The following is a 19990-nucleotide window of genomic DNA, read 5'->3' as shown; positions in this document are numbered from 1 at the left end:
ATTGGGAATGGGGATGGGAATGGGATGGGAATGGGAATATGACAGAGGGGGATTGGGAATGGGGATTGGGAATGGGAATGGGATGGGAATGGGAATATGACAGAGGGGGATTGGGAATGGGGATTGGGAATGGGATGGGAATGGGAATATGACAGAGGGGGATTGGGAATGGGGATTGGGAATGGGAATGGGAATGGGGATAGGACAGGGAATGAGAATGAGAATGGGAATGGGAATGAGACAGAGTGGGATAGGGAATGGGGTTGGGATTGGGAATGGGACTAGGAATGGGAATAAAACAGAGGGGGATTGGGATTGGGAGAGAGCAGGATAGGGATTGGGATTGGGAATAGGGATGAGGATGGGAATGGGGATGGGGACGGGAATGGGGATGGGGATGGGAATTGGAATGGGAGTGGGAATGGGAATGGGACAGAGCGGGATAGGGAATGGGATTGGGATTGGGACTGGGACTGGGATTGAGAATGGGAATAGTACAGGGAATGGGAATGGGACACAGTGGGATTGAAAATCAAAATGGGGATGGGAATGGGACAGGGAGTGGGAATGGGAATGGGAGCAGGAATGGGACAAGGAATAGGAATGGGATTGGGAATGTTAATTGGTCAGGGAATGGGACAGGGCAGGATTGGGAATAGGAATGGGACACAGTGGGATTGTGAATGGGAATGGGGACAGTTCAGAGTGGATATAGGAATGGGAGAGGCTGGGATTGGGAATGGGACACAGGATCGGGAATGGGACACGCTGGGATTGGGAAGGGGACATGGTGGGATCAGGAGTGGGACATGACAGGGACGGGACAGAGCAGGATTGGGAATGGGACAGAGTGGGATCGGGAATGGGAGAGGCTGGGATTGGGAATGGGACAGCTGGGATTGGGAATGGGACATGCTGGGATTGGGAATGGGACATGCTGGGATTGGGAAGGGGACATGGTGGGATCGGGAATGGGACACGGTGGTAATGGGACACAGCGGGATCAGGACTGGGACATGCCAGAAACGGGCATGGGACATGCTGAGATTGGGAATGGAACAGGCCGGGATCGGGAATGGAACACAGCTGGATCGGGAATGGGACACATTGGGAATGGGACACAGCTGGATCAGAAATGGGATCAGAGCAGGATCAGGAATGGGACAGCCGGGAAAGGGAATGAGACATGTCGGGATCAGGAATGGGAGATCCGGGAGCGGGACTGGGACACCCTGACCCTGCTCACCCGATCCCTGTCCCCGCTGTCCCCGCTGTCCCTGCCAGCTGTGCCTGCCCGGGATGTCCCTGCCAGCCCCGGGCAGGGCCCTGCCCGGACAGGAGCCACTCCGGAGGCACCGGAGCATCCCGAGCCTGGATTCCCCCTTGGAGCACCCTCCTGCTCCAGCCTTCCCGGTTCTCCCTGGCGCTTCCCAGGAGAGCACGGGACACCGCCAGGAGCCGGTGAGTGACACGGGGGACACACACCGGGGGACAGCGGTGTCCCCAGGGTGGCCTGGGAGGGGACAGCCCCGGGCTTGGCTGCTGTTCATCTCGGGAATGAAGCAATTCCTGGATTTCCACATTCCCGACAGATGTGGGGGAAGGATTGGAGCCACTGGTTGCTCCTGCCCCCCTTTCCCTGTCCCAAAGATCCCCGGGGCTGTCACCCCCACCAGGCTGGTGGCCAAGGTCATTCCCGAGGCCATTCCCGAGGCCATTCCTGAGGCAAGGTCAAGGTCCTGCGGCCACTGGGATCCTTCCTGAGGGGATCCAGGATAATTCCTCCGGAATTCTTCCCCCCTTCCTCGGCATCTCCAGCCGCACACGGGCCAAAAAAAATCCAGGAGAATCCATTGGGAATGTCCATCCCTCTGTTGTTCTTCACCCCATCCCACTTTTAAAGAGCTGGAAAGCCCCAAAAAGCTCCGAGTTTGGGGATCCTAGGTCCAACCCCACATCCCTGGGGGATTCCACAGGGGATGGGTGGGAAAAGAGGGAAAGAGGGAGATGGGGAAATGGAAGGAGAGGAGAAGGTTTGGAAGGACAGAAGGAAAAATGGATGATGGATGGATAGATGGATGGATGGATGATGGATGGATGATGGATGGATGGATGGATGGATGGATGGATGGATGGATGGATGGATGATGGATGGATGGATGATGGATGGATGGATGGATGGATGGATGATGGATGGATGATGGATGGATGGATGATGGATGGATGAATGGATGGATGGATGGATGGATGATGGATGATGGATGGATGGATGATGGATGGATGGATGGATGATGGATGGATGGATGGATGATGGATGGATGGATGGATGGATGGATGATGGATGGATGGATGGATGATGGATGGATGGATGGATGGATGGATGGATGATGGATGGATGGATGGATGATGGATGGATGGATGGATGGATGGATGGATGATGGATGGATGGATGATGGATGGATGGATGGATGGATGGATGGATGATGGATGGATGGATGGATGGATGATGGATGATGGATGGATGGATGGATGGATGGATGGATGATGGATGATGGATGGATGGATGGATGGATGGATGGATGATGGATGGCTGATGGATGGATGGATGGATGGATGGATGGATGATGGATGGATGGATGGATGGATGGATGGATGATGGATGATGGATGATGGATGATGGATGGATGATGGATGGATGGATGGATGGATGGATGGATGATGGATGGATGGATGATGGATGGATGGATGGATGGATGGATGGATGATGGATGGATGATGGATGGATGGATGGATGGATGGATGGATGGATGGATGATGGACGGATGGATGATGGATGGATGGATGGATGGATGATGGATGGATGATGGATGGATGGATGGATGGATGGATGGATGGATGATGGACGGATGGATGATGGACGGATGGATGGATCCATGGGTGGATGGAGGGATGGATGGATGATGGATGGATGGATGATGGATGGCTGATGGATGGATGGATGGATGGATGGATGGATGGATGGATGATGGATGGATGGATGGATGGATGGATGGATGATGGATGGATGGATGGATGGATGGATGATGGATGGATGGATGGATGGATGGATGATGGATGGATGGATGGATGATGGATGGATGGATGGATGGATGGATGGATGGATGGATGGATGATGGATGGATGATGGATGGATGGATGGATGGATGGATGATGGATGGATGGATGGATGGATGATGGATGGATGGATGGATGGATGATGGATGGATGGATGATGGATGGATGGATGATGGATGGATGGATGGATGGATGATGGATGGATGGATGGAGGGATGGATGGATGGATGGATGGATGGATGATGGATGGATGGATGATGGATGGATGATGGATGGATGGATGATGGATGGATGGATGGATGGATGGATGGATGGATGATGGATGGATGGATGATGGATGATGGATGGATGGATGGATGGATGGATGGATGGATGGATGATGGATGATGGATGGATGGATGATGGATGATGGATGATGGATGGATGATGGATGGATGGATGATGGATGGATGGATGGATGGATGGATGGATAGATGGATGGATGGATGGATGATGGATGGATCCATGGATGGATGGAATGATGGATGGATGGATGGATGGATGGATCCATGGACGGATGGATGGTGACAAGAGCAGGGACAATCTGGACATCTCTCAGCTCCCCCACTGTGTGTCTGACCCTCATCCCGAGCCAAGCCCTGGGCCCAGGTGGGACATCCCTGTCCGGGGGGACATCCCTGTCTGTCCGGCAATGCCAGCTGCGCTCTGGTCCCCAGGGGGGTGGCATCCACCGCCTGGCACTGCAGAGGATGGCGGGGGACCTGCTGTCCCTGCGCCGCCGCGTCGCCAGCCTGGAGGCCGAGAACGGGCACCTGCGGCACAGCCTGGCGCGGCTCCGGGAGCCGGCGCAGCTCCGCGGCACCGACCTGGACGTGCTGACCCGGGACGAGCTGCTGGACAGGCTGGGTGTGTGCCGGGCACGGGCTGGGCACGCTGGGCACTGCCAGCCTGCGAGGTGACCGGGACGTGGCGTGTCACCCTGGGGACAGTCAGGACACGCTGGGCACTGCCACCCCGGGTGGTGACAGGGCTGTCCCCACAGCCACCCTGGCCCGCGAGGTGGCGGCGGGCGCGGCGGAGCTGAGGGCGCTGCGGGACCGGGTGCAGCGGCTGCAGAACGAGCTGATCCGGGTACGGCACCGCGGGCACCGCGGGCACCGCGGCGGTGCCCCGGGGCTCGGTGCTGTGCACGGAACTCCCGGGGGATTCTCCCCGCAGAAAAACGACCGCGAGAAGGAGCTGGTGCTGCTCCAGCGGCGCCACCGGCAGCAGCAGGTGGCACTGAGCCGGTGCCAGGACAGGGCGGCCAAGGCCGGGGCGCTGGAGCGGGCGCTGCGGCAGCAGGAGAAGGTGACACGGTTGGGGTGACAAGGACGGCTTTGGGGGCACCCAGAGCCCCCGTGGCACGGGCCAGCCCCGCACGGGGTGGGCACGGAGCCCTGGCACCGTGCTGGGGACACGGGGACAGCGGTGCCCTGTGCCCAGGTGATCGAGGCCATGGAGCGGCTGCTGCGGGACAGGAGCACGGAGAGAGCCGCGGGTGGGTGCGGAGGGGACAGGGACACTCGGGGATGTCCCCAGTTGTCCTTGGGATGGTCCAGGGTGGGTGTGAAGGGGACAGGGACACTCGGGGATGTCCCCAACCCTCCCTGGGATGGTCCAGGGTGGGTGTGAAGGGGACAGAGCCATTCAGGGATGTCCCCAGTTGTCCCTGGGATGGTCCAGGGTGGGCAGGAGGGGACGGGGACACTCAGGGATGTCCCCATTTATCCCTGGGGACTGGGGTGGTCCAGGATGGGCAGGAGGGGACAGGGACACTCGGGGTTGTCCCCATGTGTCCCTGGGATGGTCCAGGGTGGGCAGAAGGGACCCACGGGTGGGTGCAGAGGGGACAGGGACACTCAGGGATGTCCCCAACCCTCAGGGATGTCCCCAGCCCTCCCTGTGCCCCGCTGCCAGGGGATCCCTCATTGCCGAGCGCCCGGGCACGGCAGAGGCCGGGGCTCGCTGTCCCCCTGTCCCCGCCCGGGGAGGGGACACGTCCCTCTGTCCCCCCCAGAGGTGCCACCGCACAGGTGCCACCGCACAGGTGCCACCCCACAGGTGCCACCCTGGCGGCGCTGCTGGCCCAGAAGCGGCGGCTGCGGGAGGAGCCGGCCGGACCCCCCCGGGCCGCGGTGAGAGCGGGAGGGGACACGGGGCTGGCACGGGGGACAGAGCCGGACACGGCACCGGGGGTGGCAGCGGTGCCAGGGGCGACCCCGACCCGCTCCTGCCGTGCCCGCAGCGGCTCCTGGGGGCCACCGAGAAGCTGGAGCTGCTGGCCCGGCTGGAGGAGGCGCAGGGCCGGGCCCGGGCGCTGGAGAGGCAGGTGGGCACCGCGGAGTGCGGCTTTGGGGTCACCCGGCGCGTTTTGGGGTCACCCAGCTCGTTTTGGGATCACCCACCGTGGTTTGGGGTCACCCAGCGCAGTTTGGGGTCCCCAGCACGGTTTGGGGTCACCCAGAGTGTTTTGGGATCACCCAGCATATTTTGGGGTCACTCACCGTGGTTTTGGGGTCACCCAGCCCATTTTGGGGTCCCTCAGCCCATTTTGGGGTCCCACTGCAGTCTGGGGTCCCCCAGCGTGGTTTGGAGTCCCCATTGCGGTTTTAGGGTCCCCAGCCCGTTTTGGGGTCCCAGCTCAGTTTGGTGTCCCAGCCTGTTTTGGGGGTCTGTTTTGGGGTCCCAGCATAGTTTGGGGTTCTGTTGCGTGGTTTGGGGTCCCAGCCTGTTTTGGGTTTCTGGTTTAGGATCCCCAGCGTGGTTTGGGGTTCCGGTTTAGGGTCCCCAGCGCAGTTTGGGGTTCCATTTTGGGGCCCCAGCCCATTTTGGGGTCCCAGCCCATTTTGGCGTTCCGTTTTGGGGTCCCAGCGTGGTTTAGGATCCCAGCCCGGTTTGATGTCCCCAGCCCAGTTTGGGGTCCCAGCCTGTTTTGGAGACCCCAGTGCAGTTTGGGGTTCCGGTTTGGGGTCCCAGCGCAGTTTGGGGTCTCAACACAGTTTGGGGTTCTGTTTTGGGGTCCCAGCGCGGTTTGGGGTCCCAGCACAGTTTGGGGTTCTGTTTTGGGGTCCCAGCGTGGTTTGGGGTCCCAGCACGGTTTGGGGTTCCGTTTTGGGGTCCCAGCACGGTTTGGGGTTCCGGTTTAGGGTCCCCAGCGCAGTTTGGGGTTCCATTTTGGGGTCCCAGCGCGGTTTGGGGTCTGTCCAGCTGCAGGAGGCCGCCCGGAGCTGGGCCCGGGAGCAGCAGGAGCTGGGGACGCGCCTGCGGGAGCAGGAGCACGGCCTGGCCCTGGTGAGCAGGGGGCCAGGGGTGACACCGGTGTCCCCCGTGTCCTACAGTGTCCCCAGTGTCCCCAGTGCCCTACAGTGTCCCCAGTGTCCCCAGTGTCCCCAATGTCCCCAATTTCCCCAGTGTTCCCAGTGTCCCCAGTGTCCCCAGTGTCCTACAGTGACCCCAGTGTCCCCCGTTCACCAGTGAGCCCTGTGTCCTACAGTGTCCCCACTGTCCTTCAGTGTCCTACAGTGTCCCCAGTGTCCCCAGTGCCCTACAGTGTCCCCAGTGCCCTACAGTGTCCCCAGTGTCCCCAGTGTCCCCAATGTCCCCAATGTCCCCAATGTCCCCAGTGTTCCCAGTGTCCTACAGTGTCCCCACTGTCCTACAGTGTCCTACAGTGTCCCCAGTGTCCCCAATGTCCCCAATGTTCCCAACGTCCTACAGTGCCCTACAGTGTCCCCAGTGTCCCCAGTGACCCCAGTGTCCCCAGTGTCCCCCGTGACCCACAGTGACCCCAATGTCCCTGGTGTCCCCAGTGTCCCCAATGTCCCCGGTGTCCCCCAGTGTTCCCAACATCCCCGGTGCCCCTCGTGTCCCCAGTGTCCCCTGCCCCTTGCAGAGAGGGGTGCTGGATTTCCTGCTCCCCCATGAACCCCCTCCCTGTGCCCCCAGAAGCTTCCGGCACTTTCCGTGCCCCCCCGGGCGCTGCCCCCCCTGCCCTGACCCCGCAGAGCCGCCGACGCCCTCGGAGCCGCTTTCCCATGGAGCGGAGGCCAAGCAGAACATTCCAGAACATTCCAGAGGGTCCAGAACATTCCAGAGGGTCAGGGGAGCTCGGTGGGACCCCCGGGGAGCCAGAGGGGACCCCCCAACCCCACCCCATCCCCCTCCCCGCGGGGCGGCCCCGCTTTATCTCCCGCGTGGCGTAAGCGCAGCCTTGAGCCGAGGCCGCGGCCCTGAGAGCGTCCCCGCTGTCCCCAAGTGCCACCGCGGGGCCGCCGGGGTGTGGGGGTGTCCCCGGGGAGGGGCTCCTCAGGGCTGGACCTCGAGGGGCCGCAGGGTCAGCTGGATGGGCTGGTCCGGGATCAGGATGAGGTCGAACTTGGTGCCGATCTCCACGGCTCGCATGGTCTCGATCTTGAAGTTCTCCAGGATCTGGGATGGAGAGGACACGGCGGTGGGGCGGGTGGGCTTTGGGGACAGCGCGGTGGGGCAGGGCCCGGGGTGACCTTCGAGGCCACTCCGAGCCCAGCCAAACCAGGATTCCACAGGGACGGAGCCCATGGCCACCGCACTGTCCCCTCACGGCGGGACCTCTGTGGGGACAGACCCCATGGCCACTGCGCTGTCCCCTCGTGTCAGGGACTCTGTGGGGACAGACCCCATGGCCACCGCGCTGTCCCCTCGTGTCAGGGACTCTGTGGGGACAGACCCCATGGCCACCGCGCTGGCCCCTCACAGCGGGGATTCTGTGGGGACAGACCCCATGGCCACCGCGCTGTCCCCTCGCAGCAGGGACTCCACGTGGATGGACCCTACAGCCACCAGGCTGTCCCCTCGCACTGGGGACCTGTGTGACAGACCCCACGGCCACCGCGCTGTCCCCTTGCATCAGGGACCCTGCAGGATGGACCCCACGGCCACTGCACTGTCCCCTGGTGTCGGGGACTCCACAGGGACGGAGCCCACGGCCACCATGCTGTCCTCTCGTGTCGGGGACCTGTGTGACGGACCCCGCGGCCACCGCGCTGTCCCCTCATTCAGAGACTCCACAGGGACACACCCCGCGGCCACCGCGCTGTCCCCTCATTCAGAGACTCCACAGGGACACACCCTGCGGCCACCGCGCTGTCCCCTCGTGTCAGGGACTCCATGGGGACAGACCCCTCAGCCACTGCGCTGTCCCCTCACGGTGGGGACTCCGCAGAGACAGACCCCACGGCCACCATGCTGTCCCCTGGCACTGGGGACCACGTGGGACGGACCCCGCGGCCATTGCGCTGTCCCCTCATGTCAGGGACCCCGTGGGAGAGACCCCATGGCCGCCACGCTGTCCCCTCGCATCAGGGACGCCACGGGGATGGACCCCACGGCCACTGTGCCGTCCCCTCACGTGGGGGATCCCGTGGGACGGCCACCACGCCGTCCCTTTGCCCATGGGGACGGAGCCCACGGCCACCGCGTTGTCCCCTCGCATCGGGGACCCCGTGGGACGGCCTCCGCGGCCACCACGCTGTCCCCTGCCGTGGGGCCGGCGGGACACTCACGTGCATGAGGAAGAGCTGCATCTCCAGCTCGGCGATGCGGCGGCCCAGGCACTGGCGCGGCCCGAAGCCGAAGCCGAGCCCCAGGAAGGGCTTGGGGCCGGCGGCGAGCCAGCGCTGCGGGCGGAAGCGCTCGGGCCGCGGGAACACGCCGGGGTCGCGGCCCATGGCGTACAGCCCCACCTGCACCAGCGTCTGCGGGCGGGACACAGCGGGGACAGGGGCACCGTGTCACCGTGTCCTTGTGTCCTCATGTCCCTGTGTCCCCACATCGCCGCATCCCCGTGTCCTCATGTCCCCGTGTCCTTATGTCCCTCTGTCCTCATGTCCTAATGTCCCTTATGTCCCTGTGTTCCCGTGTCCTTGTGTCCTCATGTCCTCATGTCCCCATGCCCTCATGTCCCCGTGTCCTTATGTCCCTCTGTCCTCATGTCCTAATGTCCCTTATGTCCCTGTGTTCCCGTGTCCTTGTGTCCTCATGTCCTCATGTCCCCATGCCCTCATGTCCACATGTCCCTGTGTCACCATGTCACCATGTCCCTGCCTCCCTACGTCCAATGTCCCCTCATCCCTGTGTCCCCGTGTCCCCACGTCCCCGCCTCCCTGCGTTCCTATGTCCCCATGCCCCCATGTCCCCATGTCCCCATGTCCCCATATCCCCATGTCCCCGTGTCCCCGTGTCCCCTTGTCCCCATGTCCCTGTGTCCCCTCACCCCGGGCGGGATGCGGTAGTCCTGCAGGATGACCTCGTGCGTGGTGTACCTCTGCAGGGTCACGGCCACCGGGTGCAGCCTGCGCGACACGTGCCACCAGGGCTTTGGGGACACTTCAGGGAGGGCGGGTGTGTCCTCCTCACCTGAGCCTCTTTTTCTCCTCATTTGAGCTCCTCCTCCTCCTCACCTGAGCTCCTCCTCCTCCTCACCTGAGCTCCTCCTCCTCACCTGAGCTCCTCCTCCTCCTCACCTGAGCTCCTCCTCCTCCTCACCTGAGCTCCTCCTCCTCACCTGAGCTCCTCCTCCTCCTCACCTGAGTTCCTCCTCCTCACCTGAGCTCCTCCTCCTCACCTGAGCGTCTCCTTGATGGCGGCCTTGAGCAGCCGCGTGGATTTCAGCATCTTCTCGCGGTCTCCGCCCGCCTCGCGCTTGGCCGCCAGGACCTCGGCCCGCAGCTGCTCCTGCACGCCCGGGGCCCGCGCCAGCTCCAGCATGGCCCACTGCAGTGTCATGGACGTCTGGGGACAGCCACCGGGGACACAGCTGCCAGGACCTGCTCAGCCCTGCCAGGACCTGCTCAGCCCTGCCAGGGCCTGCTCAGTGCTGCCAGGACCTGCTCAGCCCTGCCAAGTCCTGCTCAGAGCTGCCAGGGCCTGCTCAGCCCTGCCAGAACCTGCTCAGCGCTGCCAGGACCTGCTCAGCGCTGCCAGGACCTGCTCAGCGCTGCCAGGACCTGCTCCTGCCAGCCCAGAGCTGCCAGGACCTGCTCAGTGGTGCGAGGACCTTCTGCCTGACTTGGTGCTGCCCCACCCAGCCCCATCCAGGACCACCTCCCTACCTGTCCCAACTCCAACCAGGACCTTCTCCCTACCCCAACCATCACCAGCCAGGACCTTCTCCCTGCCCCATCCAGGACCTTCTCCGTGTCCCACCCATTACCAACCAGGACCTTCTCCTGGCCTGTCCCACCACCACCCAGGATCTTCTCCCTGCCCCACGCAGGACCTTCTCCCTGCCTGACCAACCCATCACCACCCAGGACCTTCTCCCAGCCTGTCCCATCACCATCCAGGACCTTCTCCTGACCAACCCATCACCTACCAGGACCTTCTCCCTGACCCATCCATTACCAACTAGGACCTTTCCCCTGCCCCATCCAGGACCTTCTCCCGGCCTGTCCCACCACCAGCCAGGACCTTCTCCCAGCCCCACCCAGGTCCTTGTCCCACCGTCACCAGGCAGGCCCTGTCCCCTCGGCCCGTACCGTGTCCACCCCTCCGGCCATCATCTCGGTGACGCTGGCGCGGATGTCGTCCAGGGGCAGCTTGTCGCGCAGGATGAGGTTGCCCAGGATGCCCATGTACTCGTGGCTGCTCTTGCGCCGCAGCCGCAGGTCCCGGTACACGTTCTGGATGCACTTGTCCGCTGAGGGGACACGGGGACACCCCGGGGACGCCGCGGGGAGAGGAGGGGACGTCAACGCCGCCGCCCCGGGAGCGGCGCGGTGCAGCGCGTCCCTCAGGGCGCCGTGCCCTTCACCGTGTGGGTGAAACCTCCCGCGTGTGGGAGATGGATTTGTAGGAGGTTCTTGTATTAATATGTGAATTTTGAGGTGAGAAATGTTGGTTTGGAAAGGTGACGGGATGGGATGGACAGTGCTGAGAGAGAAGCTGGGCTGGAAATGAGTTTGGAAGGGTGGTTTTGCAGAAGATTGGGAGTTTTGGAGCAATGGAGCCGTGGAGGACGGTCACAGTGGGGTTTGTCAGGGGTGGCTGCAGGAGATGTGGAGGACGGTCACAGTGGGGTTTGTCGGGGTGGCTGCAGGAGATGTGGAGGACGGTCACAGGGGTTTGTCAGGGGTGGCTGCAGGAGATGTGGAGGACGGTCACGGGGGTTTGTCAGGGGTGGCTGCAGGAGATGTGGAGGATGGTCACGGGGGTTTGTCAGGGGTGGCTGCAGGAGATGTGGAGGACGGTCACAGTGGGGTTTGTCAGGGGTGGTTTGGGTGCTTGGCTGTGAGGTGTGCGTGGTGCGGTGTGCCGAAAGGGGATGGTGAAGAAATGCTCATGGTGTGCCCTGAGGTGGCAGCGCGAGGTGTCCCCAGAGGTTACCGGGAGAGGTATCCCCAGAGGTGTCCCCAGAGATGGCAGGGCAAGGTGACAAAGTGAGCTGACAGGGCGAGGTGTCCCCAGAGGTGACAGGGCATGGTGGCAGGGCAAGGTGTCCCCAGAGGTCACAGGGCATGGTGGCAGGGCAAGGTGACAGGGCGAGGTGTCCCCAGAAGTGACAGGGCATGGTGGCAGGGCAAGGTGACAGGGCAAGGTGATACAGCGAGGTGTCCCCAGAGGTGACAGGGTGAGGTGGCAGGGAGAGGTGTGCCCAGAGGTGTCCCCAGAGGTGTCCCCAGAGGTGTCCCCAGAGGCGAGGTGGCCGGGCGAGGTGGCAGCGGTGGCACTGACCCTGGCAGAAGATGGCGTCCCAGGCGCGCACGTGCTCGCGCCAGGTGCGGCTGCGCAGGCGCCGCAGCAGCGCGGGCGGCAGGTACAGCATGGGCGCCGTGGTGTGGAACATGCGCGACACGGCCTCGATGAACTGCTGCGCCTCGGGCTGCACGAAATCCTGCAGCAGCCCCAGGCGCTCCCCGTACAGCACGTGGCACACCGCTGGGACAGGACAGGGATGTGTCATTGTCCCCGTCCCCATGGCCCCGTACAGCACGTGGCACACCACTGGGACGGGACAGGGACACTCAGGGACGTGTCATTGTCCCTGTCCCCATCCCTGTCCCCATGGCCCCGTACAGCACATGGCACACCGCTGGGACGGGACAGGGACACTCAGGGACGTGTCATTGTCCCTGTCCCCATCCCTGTCCCCGTACAGCACGTGGCACACCGCTGGGACGGGACAGGGACACTCAGGGACGTGTCATTGTCCCTGTCCCCATGGCCCCGTACAGCACGTGGCACACCGCTGGGACGGGACAGGGACACTCAGGGACGTGTCATTGTCCCTGTCCCCATGGCCCCGTACAGCACATGGCACATGGACAGGGACAGGGACGTGTCATTGTCCCTGTCCCCATCCCTGTCCCCATGGCCCCGTACAGCACATGGCACGTGGACAGGGACAGGGACGTGTCATTGTCCCTGTCCCCATCCCTGTCCCCATGGCCCCGTACAGCACGTGGCACACCTCTGGGACAGGACAGGGACAGGGACATGTCATTGTCCCTGTCCACGTCCCCATGGCCCCATACAGCATGTGGCACACAGCTGGGGACAGGGACACTCAGGGACGTGTCATTGTCCCTGTCCCGATCCCCATGGCCACAGGGACCCTCAGGGACCTGTCCCCGTCCCTGTCCCTATCCCTTGTCCCTGTCCCTGTCCCTGTCCCCATGGCCACAGGGACCAGCCTCAGGTGCTCCCCGTACAGCACGTGGCGTACGGCTGGGGGACAGTGACCGTAAGTCACAGTGACAGTGACGTCCCTGTCCCCAAGGCCACCTCCAGCCTTGCCGTGGCCATGGAGAGCTGGCCCAGGTGCACCTGGTGACCGTGAGGGACACGTCCCTGTCCCCAAGGCCACCTCCAGCCTTGCCGTGGCCATGGAGAGCTGGCTTGGCCTCCTGGTTGTCCCTGAGGGGATGGGTTTGTCACCAGCTGGTGGCCAGGAAATGACAAAAGGCTGCTCTGTCACCAGGGCTCTGGGCTCCTCTGGGGAGGGGACAGCCCAGCTGGGGAGGGGACATCGCGACAGGGGAGGGGACATTGTGCCAGGAGAGGGGACAGCCCACCCAGAGAGGTGACATTGTGCCAGGAGAGGGGACATTGTACCAGGAGAGGGGAAAGCCCACCCAGAGAGGTGACATTGTACCAGGAGAGGGGACATTGTACCAGGAGAGGGGACATTGTGCCAGGAGAGGTGACATTGTACCAGGAGAGGGGACATTGTGCCAGGAGAGGGGACATCCTTCTTCACTCTCCTTTGGCCAATCCCTGAGGCTGGGGCTGGCCGTTTTGGGGAGTTTGGGGGTTTTTTGGGGGTTTTTTGGGGTTTTTGGGGTATTTTGGGGTTTGGGGGGCTTTTTGGGATTTTTGGGGGGGGGTTGGATTTTTTGGGGGTTCTTTTGGGGTTTTGGGGGGGCGTTTTGGAGTTTTTTGGGGGGTTTTGGTGGTTTTGGGATTTTTAGGGTTTTTTTAGAGGTTTTGGGGTTGGGGGCGTTTTGTATTTTGGGTTTTTTGGGGGACTTTTTGGATTTTTTTCCACTTTTTGGGGGGTTTGGGTTTTTTTTTAGGGGGCGTTGGGGTTTTTGGTGTTTTTTTGGGTTTTTTGGGGGAATTTTTTTTGGGGGGTGGGGGGCTTTTTGGGTTTTCCAGGGGGGTGTTTTTTTGGGGTTTTTTTTGGGTTCTTTTAGGGGTTTTTCGGGTTCTTTTGGGGTCTTGGAGGGGTTTTGGGGGGGTTTTTTTTGGGGTTCTTCTGGGATTTTCGGGGTTCTTTTGGGGTTTTTTTGAGGTTCTAGGGACACGTGGCACTCACACTCGAGGGCGAAGCGGAACAGCTCGTGGCTGAAGTCGCCGGTCCAGCAGTCGCGGCCGCTCTGCCGCGCCTGGGCCCGCGCGCGCCGCACGAAGTCCTCGCCCACGGCGCTGAGCAGGGGCACGAAGGCGGCCACGGCCTCGGGGGCCAGCGCCTCCTTGTTGAGCAGCAGCCGGTCCGAGCGCCACGCCTCGCCCGTCCTGGGGACACGCGGGCGTCACCCCAGAGCGCGGCCCACGTCCCCCGCGCCCCCCGGCCTCGCCCCGCCCTGCGCTGGGACTGTCCTGGCAGGAGCCCGGACTTGGGGTGCCCCAATCACTTGAGGAGCCCGGATTTGGGATCCCCAGTCGCTTGAGGAGCACAGATTTGGGATCTCCACTCGCTTGAGGAGCCCGGATTTGGGATCCCCAGTCGCTTGAGGAGCCTGGATTTGGGATCTCCACTCGCTTGAGGAGCCTGGATTTGGGATCCCCAGTCGCTTGAGGAGCCCGGATTTGGGATCCCCAGTCGCTTGAGGAGCACAGATTTGGGATCTCCACTCGCTTGAGGAGCCCGGATTTGGGGTCCCACTCACTGGAGGGGATTTGGGGTCCCCACTCATTTGAGGAGCCTGGATTTGGGATCCCCAGTCGCTTGAGGAGCCTGGATTTGGGGTTCCCACTCACTTGAGGAGCATGGATTTGGGGTCCCACTTGCTGGAGGGGATTTGGAGTCCCCACTCACTTGAGGAGCCCAGATTTGGGGTTCCCACTCACTTGAGGAGCCTGGATTTGGTGTCCCACTCGCTGGAGGGGATTTGGGGTCCCCACTCACTTGAGGAGCCTGGATTTGGGGTCCCACTCATTGGAGGGGATTTGGGGTCCCCACTCACTTGAGGAGCCTGGATTTGGGGTCCCCACTCACTGGAGGGGATTTGAGGTCCCCTTACTTGAGGAGCCCAGATTTGGAGTCCCCCAATCACTTGAGGAGCCCGGATTTGGTGTCCCACTCACTGGAGGGGATTTGGGGTCCCACTCGCTTGAGGAGCCCGGATTTGGGATCCCCAGTCACTTGAGGAGCCCAGATTTGGGGTCCCCACTCGCTTGAGGAGCCCGGATTTAGGGTGCCCCACTTACTTGAGGACAAGGGATTTGGGGCAAACTTACTTGAGGAGCCCAGATTTGGAGTCCCCCACTCACTTGAGGAGACTGAATTTGGGGTCCCCACTCCTGGGGATTTGGGGTCCCCACTCGCTGGAGGGGATTTGGGGTCCCCACTCACTTGAGGGGATTTATGGTCTGCATTCACTTGAGGAGTGACAGGAGTCCGGATTTGGGGTCCCCACTCACTTGAGGAGCGGATTTGGGGATTTGGGCATTTGGGGCCGGCACTCACTCGAGCAGCCCAGATTTGGGGATTTGGGGTTTTGGGGATTTGGGGATTTGGGGATTCAGGGATTTGGGCATTTGGAGATTTGGGGATTTGGATTTGGGGCCAGCACTCACTTAAGCAGCCTGGATTTGGGGAATTGGGGAATTGGGGATTCGGAGATTTGGGGATTTGGGGCCGGCACTCATTTGAGCAGCCCAGATTTGGGGATTTGGGGCTTTGGATTTGGGGCCGGCACTCACTTGAGCAGCCTGGATTTGGGGATTTGGGGGCTTGGGGATTTGGGGATTTGGGGAATTGGGGCTTTGGGGATTTGGGGATTTGGGGCTTTGGGGGTTTGGAGATTTGGATATGGGGCCGGCACTCACTTGAGCAGCCCGGATTTGGGGATTCGGGGGTTTGGGGATTTGGATTTGGGGCCGGCACTCACTTGAGCAGCACCCCGTAGGGTTTGTTGCGGAAGTCGCGGTAGGCCACCCACGGGGGGACGCGGAAGCGCTCGGGCAGGGCCCCCTCGGCCTGGAAGAGCGTGGCCGCGTCCCCGGGGCTGATGATGTTCACGCTCTCGTAGACACCCAGCTTCTCCCTGGGGACACCCCAAAATCAGCACCCCGCCTGGGAATGGCTGTCCCCATGGCAGTGGCCTGACCTGTCCCATGGCAATGGCCTGTCCCCATGGCAGTGGCCTGTGACCCATGGCAATGGCCTGTGACCCATGGCAATGGCCTGTGACCCATGGCAGTGGCCTGTGACCCATGGCAATGGCCTGTCCCCATGGCAGTGGCCTGTGACCCATGGCAGTGGCCTGTGACCCATGGCAATGGCCTGTGACCCATGGCAGTGGCCTGTGACCCATGGCAATGGCCTGTCCTGTCCCATGGCAATGGCCTGTCCCCATGGCAATGGCCTGGGACCCATGGCAATGGCCTGTGACCCATGGCAATGGCCTGTGCCCATGGCAATGTCCTGTGACCCATGGCAATGGCCTGTCCCCATGGCAGTGGCCTGTGACCCATGGCAATGGCCTGTGACCCATGGCAATGGCCTGTGCCCATGGCAATGGCCTGTGACCCATGGCAATGTCCTGTCCCATGGCAATGGCCTGTGCCCATGGCAATGGCCTGTGACCCATGGCAATGGCCTGTCCCCATGGCAATGTCCTGTCCCATGGCAATGGCCTGTGACCCATGGCAATGTCCTGTGACCCATGGCAGTGGCCTGTGACCCATGGCAATGGCCTGTGACCCATGGCAATGGCCTGTGCCCATGGCAATGTCCTGTCCCATGGCAATGGCCTGTGACCCATGGCAATGGCCTGTGCCCATGGCAATGGCCTGTGACCCATGGCAGTGGCCTGTGCCCATGGCAATGGCCTGTGACCCATGGCAATGGCCTGTGACCCATGGCAGTGGCCTGTGCCCATGGCAATGGCCTGTGACCCATGGCAATGGCCTGTGACCCATGGCAATGGCCTGTGACCATGGCAATGGCCTGTCCCCATGGCAGTGGCCTGTGACCCATGGCAGTGGCCTGTGACCCATGGCAATGTCCTGTGACCCATGGCAATGGCCTGTGCCCATGGCAATGGCCTGTGACCCATGGCAATGGCCTGTGCCCATGGCAATGGCCTGTCCTGTCCCCATGGCAATGTCCTGTGCCAGGGCAATGTCCTGTCCTGTCCCCATGGCAATGTCCTGTCCCCATGACAATGTCCTGTCATGTTCCCCTGGCAATGTCCTCTCCTGTCCCCATGGCAATGTCCTGTCCTCTCCCCAGGCAATGTCCTGTCCCCTGGCAATGTCCTGTCCCCATGGCAATGTCCTGTCCCCTGGCAATGTCCTGTCTGTCCCCTGGCAATGTCCTGTCCCCATGGCAATGGCTGTCCCCATGGCAATGTCCTGTCCCCTGGCAATGTCCTGTCCCCTGGCAATGTCCTGTCCCCATGGCAATGGCTGTCCCCATGGCAATGTCCTGTCCCCTGGCAATGTCCTGTCCTGTCCCCTGGCAATGTCCTGTCCCCTGTCAATGTCCTGTCCCCTGGCAATGTCCTGTCTGTCCCCTGGCAATGTCCTGTCCCCATGGCAATGGCTGTCCCCATGGCAATGTCCTGTCCCCTGGCAATGTCCTGTCCTGTCCCCTGGCAATGTCCTGTCCCCATGGCAATGTCCTGTCCCCTGGCAATGTCCTGTCCTGTCCCGGGGGATGCTGCAGGATCGGGACACAGGCAGGCAGAGAGAGGGCACAGGGACCAAACCCCTGGGGACCCTGGGGACATCAGGGAGGGCGGGATCCTTGGCAGCCCTGTTATCCCCAAATGCCACATCCACAGGGCCCTGTCCCACAGTCCCTGTCCCCTCCCAGGGCACAGGACCTGTCCCCTCCCACCCCGCGGTCCCTGTCCCCTCCCTTCTTGCCCCTCACGGTGTCCCCAAGCCGGGCCAGGCTCCTCCAGCAGCTCAGCCCCGGACTGGGAATGTGGCTGGGCTGGGGACAGGGCAGGGGACACGGGCAGGGGACACGGGGAGGGGACACGGGGAGGGGACATGGGGAGGGGACATGGGGAGGGGACAGAGGCAGGGGACACGAGAGGGGACACGAGAGGGGCCACGGACAGAGCACCGGGCAGGGAACATGGGCAGGGGACATGGGCAGGGGACACAAGAGGGGACACGGGCAGAGCACCGGGCAGGGGACCGGGGAGGGGACACGGGAGGGGACAGGGGCAGGGGACCGAGCAGGGGACAAAGGGAGGGGACACGAGGAGAGTACACGGGCAGAGGATCGGGGAGGGGACACAGGGAGGCGACACGGGGAGGGGACACGGGGAGGCGACACGGGCAGGGGACGCGGCCACCTCACCTGTAGATGGGTCCGAAGCGGCGGAACTTGCGCGCCATGCTGAGGTGCAGCCTGCTGAGGCCGCCCTCCTGCCAGAAGCGGTACAGGTTGAGCCAGCCCGCTCGCCACTCGCCCGGCACCTGGTTAAAGGGCCGGGGAGCCGAGGGGACAGCCTCGGGGACAGCCGAGGGGACAGCGCCGGCAGCCCCGCCGAGCCGGCGACACCGCGCGGCTGCGCCTCGGGGACATCCCCGCAGGGCTCCGGGCTTGGTGACAACTTGGGCGAGCATCGGGAGGGTGGCCCGGAGGGACGGGGTGGCCTCGCTCTTATCCCGAGCTCACGGAGCCGCTCCCGCCCGCCTCCCACCGGGGACGGCCCCACCCCGCGACAACGACGCGCCGGGGGTGGCACAGCGCGGCCCCGGGGACAGGTGACACGGTGGCCTTGGGAGAAAGGCGGGACGTGCCCCAAAAACGATAACAACGCGCGGGCCGGGTCACCCCGGCCGGGGACAGCCTTGGGGGCCGCCAGCCAGGGTCACCCGGCAGGGGGTGGCCTTGGGGACTCGGTGCCACCGCTGGGGGGGCCTCACGTGCCGGGGGGCGGGCCCGGCATTGCCGAGCTCCGTCCCGAACCCAAACCCCAAACCCCGAACCCAAACCCCAAACCCCAAACACCCCCTGGGAGCTTTTGGGAACGGCCTTTGGGCTGTCCCGGGCCGGGGACAAAGCTTGTCCCTTGTCCCTTGTCCCTTGTCCCTTGTCCCCAGCAGTCAGCGATGGGGTGGGTGACAGTGGGGTTGGGGACACTGGGGTCCCCTTTTTGGGGTGTCCCCGGGACAGGGATGAGCAGCGGGGACACCGAGCGGGGCTGGCGGCGGATGCGACATCGGCGACGGGCACCGGGGGGCGCGCCGGGCCCGTCGGTGCCACCGCGCGGGGACAGCGCGGATTGTCCCCTCCCTCCCCGGAGCGTGGCGCTGTCCCCTGCCAGGCCACAAGGGCTGTCCCCTGCTGCGCCGCGGTCCCTGTCCCCTCGTCTCCCATGGTCTCTGTCCCCTCCTGTCCCCTCCCTGGCCCGGGATCTGTCCCCTGTTGCCCCTGTTGTCCCTGTCGCTCCTGTCCCTGTCCCCATTGCTGTCCCAGCCCCAAACCCCACTGGCTGCAGCCCCACACCCTGGGGACATGGTGACACAGTGCCACCCCCTCCTGTCCCCCTGCGCTGTCACTGTCCTGGGTGGCACCCGCTGCGTCCCCTCCTGCCACGGGCACGGGGGCAGGGCCCACGGGACACCGAGGGACACGGAGGGACATCAGGGGACACCAAGGGACACCGAGGGGCATGGAGGGACACTGAGGGACACCGAGGGACACTGAGGGACATGAAGGGACACCAGGGGACCCTGAGGGACACAAAGGGACACCGGGGGACACTGAGGGACACCGAGGGACACCGAGGGACACTGGGGGACACAGAGGGACACTGAGGGGCATGAAGGGACACCAAGGGACACAGAGGGACACCGGGGGACACTGAGGGACACCGAGGGACACGGAGGGACACAGATGGGCACTGGGGGACACCGAAGGACACTGAGGGACACTGAGGGACACGGAGGGACACAGAGGGACACCAAGGGACACTGAGAGACATCGGGGGACACGGAGGGACACAGAGGGATACAGAGGGACACAGATGGGCACTGGGGGACACAAAGGGACACCAGGAGACACAGAGGGACACCAGGGGACATGAAGGGACACTGAGGGACACCGAGGGACACCGAGGGACACACAGCTCTACGCTGAGCCATTGTCCCCACCCCCGACGTCACA

At 63.0% G+C, this 19990-nt stretch overlaps 2 protein-coding genes across 2 annotated transcripts; one reads left to right on the top strand and one right to left on the bottom strand.

The window, feature by feature from the left end:
• The first annotated feature begins 1299 nt into the window (after positions 1-1299).
• On the top strand, positions 1300-7177 carry CCDC33 (coiled-coil domain containing 33). The gene is made up of 10 exons (XM_053954953.1): positions 1300-1461; positions 1651-1725; positions 3831-4020; positions 4157-4245; positions 4333-4464; positions 4600-4654; positions 5218-5291; positions 5402-5485; positions 6364-6447; positions 7102-7177. The coding sequence occupies exons 1-10, from the start codon at positions 1300-1302 to the stop codon at positions 7150-7152; spliced, it is 996 nt and encodes a 331-aa protein (XP_053810928.1). The 3' UTR covers positions 7153-7177.
• LOC128794644 (cholesterol side-chain cleavage enzyme, mitochondrial) lies at positions 7177-18456 on the bottom strand. Its single transcript, XM_053954739.1, has 9 exons — positions 18176-18456; positions 15747-15902; positions 13949-14148; positions 11866-12069; positions 10671-10831; positions 9758-9924; positions 9407-9485; positions 8697-8888; positions 7177-7584 (listed from the first exon to the last, which is right to left on the bottom strand). The coding sequence occupies exons 1-9, from the start codon at positions 18442-18444 to the stop codon at positions 7462-7464; spliced, it is 1551 nt and encodes a 516-aa protein (XP_053810714.1). The 5' UTR covers positions 18445-18456; the 3' UTR covers positions 7177-7461.
• Between the last annotated feature and the right edge of the window lie 1534 nt (positions 18457-19990).

The sequence above is a fragment of the Vidua chalybeata genome, chromosome 13 (genome assembly GCF_026979565.1).
Source record: "Vidua chalybeata isolate OUT-0048 chromosome 13, bVidCha1 merged haplotype, whole genome shotgun sequence".
In the NCBI taxonomy this organism is placed as follows: domain Eukaryota; kingdom Metazoa; phylum Chordata; class Aves; order Passeriformes; family Viduidae; genus Vidua; species Vidua chalybeata.
The sequence above is the reverse complement of the archived record's forward strand: the minus strand, read 5'-3'. Positions and strand labels throughout refer to the sequence as shown.

What these genes read in the sequence shown, in the direction of transcription:
- LOC128794644 (XM_053954739.1), bottom strand. Translation starts at nt 18,444, where the DNA reads ATGCTCGCCCAAGTTGTCACCAAGCCCGGAGCCCTGCGGGGATGTCCC. An exon ending in GTTCCGCTTCGCCCTCGAGT is followed by an intron (nt 12,070 to 13,948) that starts GTGAGTGCCACG and finishes GTCCTGTCCCAG; the next exon opens with CGGTGTGCCACGTGCTGTAC. An exon ending in GGACGCCATCTTCTGCCAGG is followed by an intron (nt 10,832 to 11,865) that starts GTCAGTGCCACC and finishes GTGTCCCCTCAG; the next exon opens with CGGACAAGTGCATCCAGAAC.
- CCDC33 (XM_053954953.1), top strand. Translation starts at nt 1,300, where the DNA reads ATGTCCCTGCCAGCCCCGGGCAGGGCCCTGCCCGGACAGGAGCCACTC. An exon ending in TGCAGAACGAGCTGATCCGG is followed by an intron (nt 4,246 to 4,332) that starts GTACGGCACCGC and finishes TTCTCCCCGCAG; the next exon opens with AAAAACGACCGCGAGAAGGA. An exon ending in GAGCACGGAGAGAGCCGCGG is followed by an intron (nt 4,655 to 5,217) that starts GTGGGTGCGGAG and finishes GCCACCCCACAG; the next exon opens with GTGCCACCCTGGCGGCGCTG.